This window comes from Oryza brachyantha, chromosome 2, assembly GCF_000231095.2.
Source record: "Oryza brachyantha chromosome 2, ObraRS2, whole genome shotgun sequence".
In the NCBI taxonomy this organism is placed as follows: Eukaryota; Viridiplantae; Streptophyta; class Magnoliopsida; order Poales; family Poaceae; genus Oryza; species Oryza brachyantha.
In genome coordinates, this window is record NC_023164.2 from 520663 (window position 1) to 534997 (window position 14335).

The window sequence follows — 14335 nt, forward strand, 5'->3', positions numbered from 1 at the left end:
CCATTTGAACATTGATTTTGACGGAAAACCCAGGAGTCTGCTTAAATGTGCAGATATAATTAGACCGGTAACTATGATAATTTCTAGCTAGATGGAACGCAAGAGTTTCGCAGGAACACTTAAGAATGTGACAAGTGGATAGTCAGTCATCAGCCAATGAAATATGCAAGCACGCATGCTTTCAAAATCAGATCGCTTAACCTGCTAAATTATCTCCGGCTCGTGTTATCTCCTAAACTATTGAGAATGGTTTGTTTTACTCCCTAATAACGTTTCCATTTTTTTGCTCTTTATGTAAAATTTGTATCTTGGAAGCAAATTGTCTGTCATTAAACTGTAATCCTGTACTACATCCATCTAAAAAAAATTATTTTTCGATTTCTGTTTCCAATGTTCGACCATCTGTCTTATTTAAAAAATTTATTAAAAAATTAAAAAATAGTCACATGTAAAATACTACTATTCATGTTTTATCATCTAAGAACAATAAAAATAATAACCACAAAAAAATTAAATAAGACTAAGAGTCAAACAATATCCAAAACCTAAAAAATGAATTTATTTTGGGACAGAGTAGGTAAAACCATATACACTATCATTACCATAGTTCAAAATTATTTATAAATTTATTTGATGGCCGTTTGCATGAATTTTAAACTTTCAATATGTGCATCAGTCTCCAGTGCTTTGTAATATATGCCAACAGTGATGCAAAACAGGACTTGTAAGGGGGAAAAATATTTCTATAGAGTAAAGTGAAACAAAAATGCAGGATATAAGGGCTACTCCCTCTGTTTTACGATGTAAGACTTTCTAGTCTTGTCTAGATTTATATAAATGTTAATGAATTTAGACATATATATATAATTTATATACATTCATTAATTGATAAATTTAGACAATGCTCGAAAGTCTTACGATATAAAATAGAGGTAATAAAATATTAGTTTTGGGATAAAATGTTCATGTGAAAGAGTTCCAGCCAGTAATGTAGACTTCCTTTTTCCTATATCCAGTGCCTTAATTTGTACAATTAATCTGTGAAGTTACAAATAAACTTAAGAATTAGCCAACAATAAAGCAAAAAATTAAGAGTACATAAACGCTACGTACATCAGCTGGGCTTCTATACAACGAGATGATGGAATGATTAAGGCCTAATTAACAAGAACTACTAATGAACTGATCGAGCTACGTATACATTTTTTTTTTTGTGAAACAGTGAATCGATGTGGAAGAAGAAGGAGGAATCATGGCAGCACGGGGAGCGTCCTGAGGAAGAGCTGGACCTTCTCGTTGGTGGCGGCGGAGAAGACGCGCATGCACATGGGCGGGCTGACGTTGGCGAGCGAGAGGATGGAGGAGGGCAGCGACCAGATGCCGTCGCCGCAGATGAGGCCGGAGGCGACGGCGGGGGCGAAGGTCTGGGCGCGGAGCGGGTCGGCGCGGGACCAGAGGTAGAGCACCAGGCTGCCGACGCACATGTCGATGGTGAAGAAGGAGCCGAGGAAGAAGGGCACGGCCATGCCGAGCGCGCTGGGGATGTAGTCCTGGATCCACCACCGCCGCTGCTTCGCCACCTCCTTGAGCGTGCAGATGGCGATGGCCAGGAGGAAGAAGGCGAGGCAGAAGCGGAGGCAGTAGCGCGGGAGCTGGTCCCAGCCATTGACGCCGAGCAGCGCGATCCCCCGGTAGATCTTCGCGTACGGCGCCGGGAAGTTCTCGTCCACCCCGATGTTGTTCGCCTTGTAGAAGATCCAGAACACCATGGGGCTGATGATGCAGCCCAGCCCGGTGCCCATCACCTGGCTCACGAACATGGACCGCGGCGAGGTCAGGGTGAGGTACCCGGTCTTGAAGTCCTGGACCAGGTCGGACGCCGTGGAGACGATGCCCATCATGAGCCCGCAGGCGGCGAGCCCGGCCACCACGCCGCCGTCGCGGGCGCCGATGTTGGCGCCGAAGATGAAGATGGCGAGCTTGCCGTAGCTGCTGGAGAGCGACCAGTCGGTGAGGCCGGTGCCGTAGGCGTTGCAGAAGGCGAAGAGCGGCGCCACCACGTACGCCCACACCACGTGCTTCGGCCGCAGCTGCCGGAAGATGTGCGGGATGGCCACCACCGAGATGGCGGCGAGGAGCACGTACGCCGCCGCCGCGATCGACGTCGGGATCTGGTCCTTGAGGAACACCTGCGTCCGCCGCCGGTCGTCGAAGCTCAGCGCCTGCCGCTCGGTGCCCGTGGCGCCGGCGAACAGCTGCTCCTGCTGCCTGTTCCCGGCGCCGGCGCCTCCGCCGCGGCGCTTGAGGTACATGTCGTAGGCGGTGCGCATGACGATGGAGAAGAAGTTGAAGAGGCCGTCGCCGACGATCATGGCGATGGAGATGAAGACCTGGTAGCCGTTGAGGCCATGGAGGCTGCTCTTGGGGAGGCGCGCGTCGTACCACGTCCCCTTCTTGCTCTCGATGTACGGCCACATGATCCCCCAGGAGACGACGGAGCCGATGAGCAGCGAGAAGTTGATGATGTAGGGGCAGATCATGCCGACGCCGACGTAGGTGGCGGAGAAGTCGAAGTAGAAGCGGCGGCTGTAGGCGGCGAGGCCGAAGGTGGGGAAGGAGCTGAAGCCGCAGCCGGGGGCGGAGGCGAAGAACCACTGGAAGAGCGACCAGAAGAAGCTTCCGACGAAGGACTTGAAGAGGATGGAGACCTGGCGCTTGGCCTGGATGGCGCCCTGCGGCGTGTGGAAGCTGTTGATGAGGTGCGCGGTGGCGGAGCCGCTGGGGTAGGTGAGCTTGTAGCTGATGATCATGATCTTGCGGAGCGGGACGATGGAGAAGAGCCCCACGAAGCTGACGAGGAAGAGGAAGGCGATGATGCGCCCCAGCGACGGCTCCTCGACGTTGATGCTGGTCTTGGCCTCGTCGAAGCCCTCGGCGATGCTCTTGCTCATCCCCAGGATGTAGGTGCCGAAGCCGCCGGAGAAGGCGATGCTGGAGCAGGAGATGACGCAGGTCTGCACCACGGTGTTCTCCTGGCGGGTGAAGGGCCGCGGGAAGACGCCGCACCGCTCCAGCGCGCTCGTCCACGTCTTCATGAGGAAGAAGGCGAGCAGCCCCGCCGAGATGTTCAGCGACGGCACGATCCCCGACGTCAGGTTCAGCTTCATCACGATGAAGCTCAGGAACAGCCCCAGCACCGCGCTCACCACCACCGACCTCACCGTTATCTGCTCCGACCACGCCGGCAGCGCCTTCCCCTCGAACGCCTTCTCCGTCGATATCACCTCCCGCAACGCCGCCGCCGCCGCCTCCGCCTCCGCCATCCCTGCCGGTCTCTTCCTCCTCCGGCGATCGTTGCTGGAGGAGCAAACTACTAGCTTTCTTGATTAAAAGTGTCTGCTTTTTTTATCGTTAATTACTCCACCATAGTAGAGTAATTAATTCTTGATTCAAATATCACCATGCATGGTTTTCTTCGTTTTGATCTTCTTCTTTCGTTCATTTTTCTTCTAGTTTTTTGTTTTGGATTTCTTGCGGTCATTTTGTGAGGTGATTAGTGGGTGGTGGTTATGCAATCTCGCGCCACTCTGGAGATGGCTAATTTGGGACTGATGGCCAGCTAATTTTGGCACTGTGGTTTCACTACTGTGATCGATCTCTCCATGGGTCATGTTGCAGGGTGATTAGTGGATGGTGGTCATGCAATCTAATGATATAATTTAATTTGCAGATGATGGCTAAATTTGGGACTAGCTGCAAATTAATTTTGACAGTGTGGCTACTCTGAATTACAGTATTTGATCATTTCGATGCAATATAACAAGTTACGGAACTTTTTAACTTCAGCTTGTGTGGCTAATGTATGTAAATTTTGTCTTACAAGATTTAATGACACTCGATGCAATTAAAGCTTGTGTACGCGATCTCATTTTGGCAGTGTTGCTAATGTGACATTATCTGAACTCTTGCCGCAATCGTATATTATCTGTTTACATCAGATGGTTTGGCTAATCTGAGATTACTACCTGCTAAATTTGGTACTCTGTAGTGTCAAAATACAGTAATAAAATTAATTTTTTTACCATCAATCGGTGTCGTGGTGTAGTTGGTTATCACGTCAGTCTAACACACTGAAGGTCTCCGGTTCGAGTCCGGGCGACGCCAATTTTTCATCCATTTTTCTTGCTAATTACGCTTCATTTTTTTCCTAATTATGCTTTCCCGTTCTTTAATTATTTCGTTTTTCTTTTCTCTTTGCTACTAGTTATGATCGTTTTTCTTACTAATTATGCTCCATTCAATTTGCCATTTTCCCTAATTATGCTTTCTCGTTCTTTTTTCCCAAATTCTTTTTTTAATATTTTTTTCTTCCTTACTAATTATTATGCTTCGTCGTGGACCAATAACCACTAAATTTGATTTGCAAAGTATTACCTCCGTTTTACTAGTCATAAGCTATTTTGACTTTCTCCTGCTTTACATAGATACTAATAAAATTATATATATATATATATAGGTTAATAAATAAATATAAAAAAACTAAAATATTTTATACTATAAAATAAAGAGAGTATATATACATTTACTTCTTATGAACTCTAAACTGCTAACATCCATGCTTTATCATGGTCATGGACCGATAAATTAATTTTGCAATGTGCAAATTCCCATCTATCCATTGCTTTCTTCATAACTTCAGATCGAGACCGGCCAAAGAACTTGTGAGCGATGGTCATTGTCATTTGTTTCTCACCTCAAAAAAAGGATGGAGTTGATTTGATACAAGAGCCAACCAAATGCAAAAGCTCTGCAAAGATCTTGAAAGGAATAATCTTTTCAAAGGGGATCAAATACTGTATTAAAAAATCGAACTTTCAAGGCATCATCTTTGGAAGACACAGGAGACAAAAGTGCACAGCTGTGTAGTCCAGGAGCAGCACGAGCAGTAGATCTCCATCTCCAGCAGTGGCAGGAGGCGGAGGAGGAGGAGCAGCAGCCGGAGATTCTCGAATGGCCGGTGACCTGCGCCAGCGCCGGCCGGCGGGGGCGGCGGGCGGGGACGGGGGCGTCACGAGCGCCGCCGACACGCCGTCGGGCGGCGGCGGCGAGGAGGCGGAGAGGAAGGGGAGGAAGGGGGCGCTGGGGTGGCTGGAGTGGGGGCGGGGGTGGATGGCCATCGTGGGGGAGTTCCTCTTCCAGCGGATCGCCGCCAGCAACCTCGCCAACCCGCTCGAGCTGCCGCCGCTGGAGGGCGTCACCTTCGTCGTCACCGGCGCCACCAGCGGCATCGGCCTCGAGATCGCCAGGTCCATCTCTAAACCCTCCCTCCCTCCTTCTTGCTGCTGCTGCCGCCCTTGCCTTGGCGTTACAGATGGGTCCAAACATTGAAGCTTCTCTTTTTCGCAATCTCTTTTCTGGATGCCAAAAACTCAAAATTGATCTTTTTTTAACAATGCATTCATCGCCTTTTGTTGAGATGGATAGCTGTTTGTTTTCTGAAATCCAAACAAATTGTGTATTCGAGAACATGGTGTAACGTGGGTACACATTAATACAAAGTTTAGCTCTGTTTTTCTCCCGGTTTACTATTTACGTGAGTTAGTAAAGTTGTTATGTTGATTATTTACTGGATCGTTTTGTCAGCAAGAATGGCATGATTAATCTTTTTCGTACATGATAAAAACCACTAACAAAGAGTTGGATTGATTTATGCCCCAACCTTACTTTTTCTAAAACAATACTACGGTGCTCTCATACATGTTACTGAATTGGTCTTTGACTAAAGTTCATCTTGTAACTTCAGAAATAAAACTCTGAAGGATCTTTCATTTGACTTAGTCCAATAAAGAAGCATGAAATCTGTAAGGCTAATTTGCCGTATCTAACTTTTTATACAGCAATATTTCTTATTGGGAAGCTGAATCATATTGTTGATTCTTATATAATTGGTCCAATATATTTGATGTTGCATCTTCTAATGTAGAAAAAGTCTTAGTAATTTGAAAACGTGTAAACCTCTTATAAATCTCACGTCTTGCTCAGGAAAGACTGGAACTAATATGAAATGCATATTTGCCCTATTGGCCAATTCAGGCAACTCGCACTGGCAGGAGGTCATGTTGTGATGGCTGTTAGGAGAACCAAATTGGCGCATGAGCTCATTCAGAAATGGCAAAGTGAAAATTCAGAACTTGGAAGGCCCATTAATGCTGAGGTAATCATGAATACACTAGCGACAGGGTGAAACATAGTTGTTGCCTCATACATTTTACGGGTTTTTCTTGTTTTAACACATATAAGCTCTGGTCTTATCTGCTCGAATCAAATTCCAACTTTCAAGTAAACTAGTAATATACCCGTGCATTGCAACATGATCATACAAGTGATGATGGGTTGCACAAGCCCATAGAGAAAATAAACATATTTTTTAAACAAACCGCTTGATTTTTTTTCTGTTTTTTTGGAGCGGTGCTTTTTGCGTGATGTGGGGTGGGGAAGAGGACGGACGATTCTTCTTTTAAGTATTAGAGATATATTATGCTCTATATTGCCTATGTTGTGTTCACATCTAGCTTTTCTAATCAATTGCAAGATATCTGTTGCTAATGCATATCTTAATTGGTAAAGATAAATACTTGTTTCTCCGATATTTATGTGGTTTAGCGGCAGGCCAGTTGACAATGTTTTAATATATTACTCTTTAAGGTGATGGAGCTTGATCTGCTCTCTCTCGAATCGGTTGTAAAATTTGCCGATGCCTGGAATGCTCGTATGGCACCCCTACATGTATTGATCAACAACGCTGGCATTTTCTCTATAGGAGGTCTGTATACTTTGATAATAATCTGTTTCTTTTGGCGTTTGCCTATTAAATCAATCCTCTTGTATTTGACATGGTAGGAATTCAAATTATATAGAGATAACTAACTCTTTTATTTTCTGTAGAGCCTCAGCGTTTTTCAAAGGATGGATATGAAGAACATATGCAAGTGAACCATCTTGCACCGGCATTATTAGCAGTGTTGCTTCTACCTTCCCTTCTCCGTGGTTCTCCTAGCAGAGTTGTAAACGTTAGTTCAGTGGTGAGTTTTCTACTCCTACCTGTGCTGTTACTGCCTACTAGAATGTTTATTCTAGGAATCGTTGCAAAGTGACCATTGTTTCCTTATCACAACAATAGGCTATTAACCCAGTAGCCTCATTTTGAGTAACTTGTTTGTATTCGATTATTTTAATATCGATTAAGATTCGTTTATGTGTGAAATTTACAAGTACCTCTAGATACATTTCTGCCATCTAACAAACCCGTCTGCAATTTCAGATGCACACAGTAGGTTTTGTTGATGCTGAAGATATGAACATGACATCTGGAAAACGGAAATTTACAAGTATGCTGGGATACTCAAATAGCAAGTTAGCACAGGTATCACAGAGGTGTTACATTGCTAATTAGCGATTGCTCCCTTTGCAATGATAGTTTCCATCTTGTACTTTGTATTATTTTCCTTCTGTTTTATTGCAAGGGACCTATCAGTATCTATACTATATGTACAATGTGTAATTTTCTCATGCTGTTCAGGTATGATTTATTCTTGTTTCACATGCAGATAAAGTTTAGCAGCATGCTTCATAGGAGGATTCCTGCAGAGGCTGGCATTAATGTTATTTGTGCCTCTCCTGGGATTGTTCACACGAATGTTGTGAGTTCTATTTTCCCTTATTTATTGTTTGCCCTGTGAATCATGCTATTTTAGGAGTTAAAGAATCATAAGTTTTTCTTTTACAGTTGCATATGCTCTGGCCGCACCAAGCCCCTTGGGATATTATCATCTAGAAAAGATATGTGCATTATTGGGGAAAAATGGAAGCCAGAATTTTTTTAGCGAGTAACTTAGTGAAAATTAGTGAAAAGAAATACCACAACCCAATGTTACATAATTTCCGAGAGGATTAATTATGTCTATTTTTAGTTCAAGTCAACAAAGAATATATATCTGGGCCTCATCTTTTTGCTTCTACTTATGCTTATAAACCTAAAATTTTAATATCAAATTTGGAGTTGATTTTTGGGTTTTCTCATCGTAGTTTATTTTTCAACATTTGTTTTTAGATCACTAAGAACACATATATATATATAAATTATTCATAAATTATTTTTTGCTTGCAAATATGTCGTTTGACTTTTTCCCTGAAAAAGCCAAATGATCACCCCCTCGATCAACCTAATAAACCTTGAGTTATTTGTACTACTAATAAACTGGCACAACTCACTCATTTCCTTCTGTTTGTTTATTATTTGGATGTTGATATAATAATTTCAATAAATTACACAGGCAAGGGATCTCCCCAAGCTTGTTGTAGCTGCATACCATTTGATTCCATACTTCATATTCGATGCTCAAGAAGGTGATGTGCAGGACCTTTCAGATGTTGCTTTTTTGTCTGTTGACAGCTCCTCCACCTTCTGAAATGCGCGATAATTTGTTACTGACCTAATGCAGGTTCAAGAAGTACACTGTTTGCAGCTACTGACCCCCAAGTTCCAGATTACTGTGAAATGCTGAAGTCTGAAGATTGGCCTGTTTGTGCTTGCATCTCATACGACTGTAATCCAATGAATGCATCTGAAGAATCACACAACCTTGAGACGTCACAGCAAGTTTGGGAGAAGACGCTGGAGATGATTGGCCTCCCATCAGATGCTGTGGATCGGTTCATCGAAGGGGAATCGGTTCAGTGCCGTTATGGACAACAGAAGGCAGAGTAGGCTATTTCATAGGCAAAACACGTTATAAGCTCGATCGATTTCATGGTGATTTTAGTTTGCTAGTGGATTTGTTCCAGTAATTTGTAATGGTACATTTGTCATACCATTTTTGTTCTGTGGTTGGTAAATCTTACTGCACCAGGATAGAAGCATGGCAAAACCAAGTTTATTACAAGAATGTATCTTTGCCCTTGTTAAATGGCAAAATATTTGTAGAGTTTAGAGCTGTAAAAGCATTTCCCTCATTATCTGGGGTCATCACCTTACTGCTAGGGGAATTAAATGAAACATTTTCAGTTCGTAGCCTGATCTGCTATGCCGCATTGAAGTTCTGCACTTACTTTGAACATAGTCTTTAGTGGTTGTTTGGATCTAGTGACTTTTTTTAAGTCTCTTGTTACATAAGATATTTGAATGTTAATTAGAAGTATTAAATATAGACTGATAACAAAACTAATTGCATAAATAAATGCTATTTCATTAGACAAATTTTTTAAGTCTAATTAAGTCATGATTAGTAAATGTTTACTGTAGCATCACTTTCGCTAATCATGGACTAAATAGGCTTAATAAATTCGTCTCGTGAAATAGTTCAGAGTATGGAATGAGTTTTATTAATAGTCTATATTTAATACTTTTAATTAGTGTTCAAATATTCGATGTGACAGTGACTTAAAAAAAAGTACTACGGAAAACAAACAGGCCCTTAGTACTTTGAACAGTCTAAAAAGTCCTACGGAAAACAAGCAGACCCTTAGTACTTTGAACAGTTTAGTCAGTCCTTAGTCATTATCGATTATGACGACTAATGTGTTTCGTGTAAAAATTCTCTACATATAAGTTCATCATCTAACATTTCTAAAAACAAAATATTCACTCGGCAGTAATTAATTTAGTCGTCAGTATCCTCAAATAGCTATGACAAAAATTAGAAAATCCAAAGCTTCATAAGAAATGAACGGGGCATTTGATTAATGATCGCAAGCAAGCAATACTCCTATAAAGCTATGCAATGCATGTGTCACATGCTAACTCTCTCCAAGCCAACACTTAAAAGAACAGCAGTGTCACAACTTTCACATTTGGAACTCATGCAAGAGACATGAGGATAACAATGGAGCATTCGTCAGGCAACAAAGAGGGTTACGATCCAGATTAATTACAGGCATCGCCCCTCGCTGGGACGAGTTAGAAAAGAACACTGGTAAAAAGAAAAAAAAACAGTAACCACATCTAAAAGAACAGTAACCACGTAAAGGACAGCATCGCAGGCTATTTTACTCTCCGGAAAGACCTAACACATTTTTGATCTGCCAATGGATGAATTGCCGCATAGCAGTCTGCACCTAATTAAGCATTTGGTGGCCAAAGCTTTGGATCTTGAGTTGTGTCCACTGCAGTTGGAGGCAACCATTGCCACATGGCCATCCCTGGGAATGCTGTGGGGGTAGGGGCATTTTTGTTACCCGAGGCTTGATAAGGTGGTATAAATGGAGGGAATGCAGCGGGATGGAATGCAGCTGGATGAGGGAGATGAGGAACAAATCCTGCAGGGGCAACACTCAATGCTTTAACTTGCTGTTCCAGCTTCTCCTTCTCTGCCTTCAGACTCACTTTCTCATCACGGAGCTCATTCTTCTCCGCCTGAAAAAAAAAATAGAGCTTCATAAGATAAAGCATACAAATTTGATCAGATCAAGACCTCTCAATTCTCGTATATGTCCGTGAGGTCCGCTCAATGAATTACAGACTTGCAATTAGTGAAGATAGTGAATCAGGTAATTATCACCAACCAACAATTGCACAGAAATCAAACCAGGTACACTTCAGAAAGGTTCCTTTGTTTTGTCTGTTTTAACTCTGTTACTCAGAACAGCACGATCTTTCATTTTTCAGCACTGAAGACATGAATGAAAATGGAGGGCTCATGCATTCTGCAATACAGGGATAGAAGGTAAAAAATTGTGGGAACAAGATACCTTGAGGTCCTTGATTGTTTCTCGCAGCTTCTCATTAGATTCTTTAAGCTTTTCTGCCTCACTTCTGAGTTCTGCCAACATACGAGCTGCATTGCTCAAGATATTTGCTTTATCCAACTTAGCTTGCTTGTCAGGATTGAGAACAGAAGATAGCTCAAGAAACCTGTGATTGAAAAATCATGGATGCATGTGTGAGTGCATTCATCTTTTCTGCATGCAGGGATGACAAAGGGGCATGCTGCTAATCTTCCCACCTGTCATTCAGCCTATCCCTCCGAATCTTTTCACGACAAGCTTTAGACTTTGGACCAGATGATGATAATTCTTCTCTACCTCTGCACAAAATCAGAACCGTCAACTGTTACTAGTGCAAATCAAATATGGCCCCAGAAAGAAAAATGCATAATATGTTTAAACGCTGTGTTAATTATTTCACAATACTACCAGTAATGGCTCAAAAGTAAGACAACTAGGAATGGTTAATAATTTCCACGATTCAAGGTATGTAAACAAAAATCAGAAGAAAAAAGTAAGATCAAGAAATCAGTGACACACCTTTTACCTAAAACAGATTGGTCAAGACAGCATGCATCTCCACTGACATCATCAATCCCAAGCCTGCAATAATTACAAAGTAAGTACCAACTACCAAGTGAACAACAGCAGTCAGAAAGAAGAACTATCCAAGCACGCTATAGCTGTTCAGGCAGGCAACAACAGATTATGCCATGCATATTTTCATTAGCTAGTGCAAGAAAGCTCACATTTTACACTTAGAATCATAAACTTGTGCAAACAATTCAAAGCGTATATAACCATGCAACATCCTATGACAATTAGGCGTTTAGCACGCGAATGCCCATTTCTCCCAGAAGGGCACAATCAAATCGCTACCACCAATAAGTTCGATTGACAGGTAATGGAGCAACATTTGCTCAAACCAGCCTATAAATCAGCTACCATCCATCACACTTCATCAGGCAAACATACAACCTAATCGATTAGGCAACTAGCGGTGTGTATCCCCCACATGCAAAATCTCCCACTTTTCTGAAGAAAAATCCGAGCAAGTCACACGTACGACACGAAGAACTAAGCATTGAACAGCCGCCCCGCGATTTATTTCTAAGGGAAACAAATCTGCAGCGACAAGGACAGCAAGCACTATAAAAAACCGCATGCACCGAGCCCCAATTCCGAGCGCAGCATCTAGTCCTGATGAAAGAAGCAGGAGTGAATCAAGCGATCCTTGCTGCAAGCGCCGTACCCTACTCCTCCTCCATCGCCGGGCACGCCGTCGCAGAAGATGCCGAGGTCGCCATCGTCTCCCGCGTCGCCGCCGACGCCGCCGCCGCCGCAGGCGATGAGGAATTCGTCGACGGGGTCCCCGCCTCCGTCCATCTCCACCCCCGCCGAGGAGGAATCGGGCCTAGGGTTCGCCGCCGCCGCCGCTGCTGCTCCGCGGGCGAGAGGTCGGGGGAAGAATTGGGGATTGGGGGCGGGGATGCGACTTTTGCAGATTGCACCCTGGGTACGCCCTTCATTCCCTAACAACTCCTCGTTTACTAGTATTCACTTCTTTATATTTTTTTTTAAAAAAACACACACTATCGTTTCGCATAAATTAAGCATAAACAAAACGGCTTATTAAGGACAAAAATATAATTTATTAGCAAAATTTTTATATATGTGCTTTTATTGATTAAAAAAAGATTAGAAAATAAAAATAAAGCCATAAAATCAACTTTAGATTTAAAATTTAAAATTCAATTTTAGCTTATAACCATAAGCATAAGGAGAAAATGAGGGGCTAGGAACTTTTTTATTTATCAATTCAACCATTTAGTAGCAACTATAATGCTCTATTGATAGAAATTAGGGAGAAAACATCAGAAAAGATAGTATTTTGTATTATGTTTAATGGAAACAATAGCGATAAGGTTAGGAATTTCTGTGTTGCTTTAATCCCCGTGGATAGGGGTGATTTTGTGATTTTGATTGCTCTGAAGGACTTGGATGTAAAAGGTGAGAATAGGTTGGTGGCTAGGAAGAGATTGGGGGAGAAAAGGGGTGATAAGATGATGAACAGGATGGTTCCTATTGGCCTTCGTGTGGTCCTGCTCATCATGTTTTTTTTTCTTTATGATTATTTTTAATTGATCTGTTTGTACTACTCTCTTTTGTTTCTTTCTCTCTCTTGTTGTGTTTCATGTGATCAACTTGATCAGTGTCATCTACTGCATCTATTCCCATCATATATTTCCAGTTTATTTATCCCACTAGCCAAAAAAAAATTATTCCATGCCGATTCGACCAACAACAAGAGAATAATGCAGATCTATTTGAATAGTGTATATAGATATGGAGTTGACTTGGTGACTATGTATTGTATAGAATTTCAGTTTTTTTTAATTGTGAATGTGTGGAACACATACTTCAGAGTTTTTATATATAAAAAAACTTTTAGAGGAAAAAATATACTTGAAAAGTGGTGTACCTGGAGCAAAACCCCACAGGCCCAGCCCACTGGGTTCTGGGTTCATTTCCTATGGCTGAGCCCATTAATCAAGCATAGCCTTCTAACCAATGGGCCTCAAATGTAAACCAGCTCAGCCTTAGCCTTCTCCCTTTCTCATGCATTGACAGAGTGTCGGAGACTCAAGAGTTGAACAAGAACAAGCAAATCTTGGCTTTATCCTCCTTTTAAAACGATTACAGCACTAAAACAAATCATATCAGAGAGAAGGAGAATGTGCCCTTTGGAGAACATTTGTTCTGAGCAAAGGAAAAAGAAGGCCAGTTTATTCTGCAGAATATGTCGATCTTGAATTATAGAGTATGTTTTTACTGTTTTGTGGGGCACAAAAAAGAATTTTATTAACCTCATTGGATTTGAGAATGGCGGCATGAATAAGTGGAGGGCCATAATTAGAGAAGCATTTATGATTATGTGATAGGTAAAAAGGAGCAACTTCCTCCTCCTCATCTATCAGCTAACCTGCAGAAAGCCTTAAACATGTTTTTCTCCATCCACTTGAGGCTCTGCCTGTCTATTACCCCCGTTCAAAACCTCTGAAATTTTGGAATATCTGGTTTTTTGTTGTAACTATTTCGGGTATAAACGAAAAAACTACTTATTATAAATTTAAATTCTTTTCTCTAAAAAGATTAGATAAGGAACTTTATAAATGTATATCTATACTCCTTTTAAAAGAAATCAATGATGGTAGGAGTGAATCTGTCACCCCATCATCTATCTTATTTTCTTTATTAGTTACCATATATCCTTTAGTATTAAAAAATACTCTTTCTACATATTATCAATATCTTATTTCATCTCTAAAATACAAGTTTACATCTTTCAAACAATCTATGAAACATACCGTTGCAAAGAAACACATCGTTTAAGTCCCAAGGTGTCCGTGAAAATCCAAAATTCAGAGAGGAAAAGAGCATGGCCATACCTACACTAGACAGATGGATGCTGCTCCACTCAAGGCCTGGCATACATGCATATGCATATCCATGGCTTTCATTTCAGATTCACTCATTCAGGTCCATCAGAACCAACAACAAGTGCTGCAATTTC

The 14335-nt window shown here is 42.1% G+C and overlaps 3 protein-coding genes and 1 non-coding gene across 4 annotated transcripts; 2 read left to right on the forward strand and 2 right to left on the reverse strand.

Annotated features, from left to right (window-relative positions):
* Positions 1-1202: 1202 nt before the first annotated feature.
* Positions 1203-3527, reverse strand: LOC102704590 (probable metal-nicotianamine transporter YSL8). Its single transcript, XM_006648167.2, has one exon. The coding sequence runs from the start codon at positions 3321-3323 to the stop codon at positions 1251-1253; it is 2073 nt and encodes a 690-aa protein (XP_006648230.2). The 5' UTR covers positions 3324-3527; the 3' UTR covers positions 1203-1250.
* Positions 3528-4090: 563 nt separating this feature from the next.
* Positions 4091-4164, forward strand: TRNAV-AAC. The gene has a single exon. It is a non-coding gene; the product is annotated as a tRNA-Val (tRNA).
* A 560-nt stretch (positions 4165-4724) lies between these two features.
* LOC102706627 (dehydrogenase/reductase SDR family member FEY-like) lies at positions 4725-9063 on the forward strand. The gene is made up of 8 exons (XM_006646721.3): positions 4725-5306; positions 6094-6214; positions 6706-6823; positions 6946-7082; positions 7322-7423; positions 7608-7700; positions 8334-8406; positions 8502-9063. Exons 1-8 carry the CDS (start codon positions 5011-5013, stop codon positions 8765-8767), a joined length of 1206 nt encoding a protein of 401 aa, XP_006646784.3. The 5' UTR covers positions 4725-5010; the 3' UTR covers positions 8768-9063.
* Positions 9064-9800: 737 nt separating this feature from the next.
* Positions 9801-12268, reverse strand: LOC102704867 (transcription factor ILR3-like). Its single transcript, XM_006648168.3, has 5 exons — positions 12014-12268; positions 11302-11364; positions 11001-11081; positions 10747-10909; positions 9801-10411 (listed from the first exon to the last, which is right to left on the reverse strand). The coding sequence occupies exons 1-5, from the start codon at positions 12145-12147 to the stop codon at positions 10118-10120; spliced, it is 735 nt and encodes a 244-aa protein (XP_006648231.2). The 5' UTR covers positions 12148-12268; the 3' UTR covers positions 9801-10117.
* Positions 12269-14335: the final 2067 nt, after the last annotated feature.

Bases quoted from the DNA above. Each gene is read 5' to 3' on its own strand.
- LOC102704590 (XM_006648167.2), bottom strand. From the start codon at position 3,323: ATGGCGGAGGCGGAGGCGGCGGCGGCGGCGTTGCGGGAGGTGATATCG.
- LOC102706627 (XM_006646721.3), top strand. From the start codon at position 5,011: ATGGCCGGTGACCTGCGCCAGCGCCGGCCGGCGGGGGCGGCGGGCGGG. The intron at 6,824-6,945 runs GTCTGTATACTT...TATTTTCTGTAG, and splicing joins TGGCATTTTCTCTATAGGAG to AGCCTCAGCGTTTTTCAAAG. The intron at 7,424-7,607 runs GTATCACAGAGG...TTTCACATGCAG, and splicing joins CAAATAGCAAGTTAGCACAG to ATAAAGTTTAGCAGCATGCT.
- LOC102704867 (XM_006648168.3), bottom strand. From the start codon at position 12,147: ATGGACGGAGGCGGGGACCCCGTCGACGAATTCCTCATCGCCTGCGGC. The intron at 11,365-12,013 runs GTACGGCGCTTG...TAATTATTGCAG, and splicing joins GGCGATGGAGGAGGAGTAGG to GCTTGGGATTGATGATGTCA. The intron at 10,412-10,746 runs GTATCTTGTTCC...TTTTTTTTTCAG, and splicing joins AAACAATCAAGGACCTCAAG to GCGGAGAAGAATGAGCTCCG.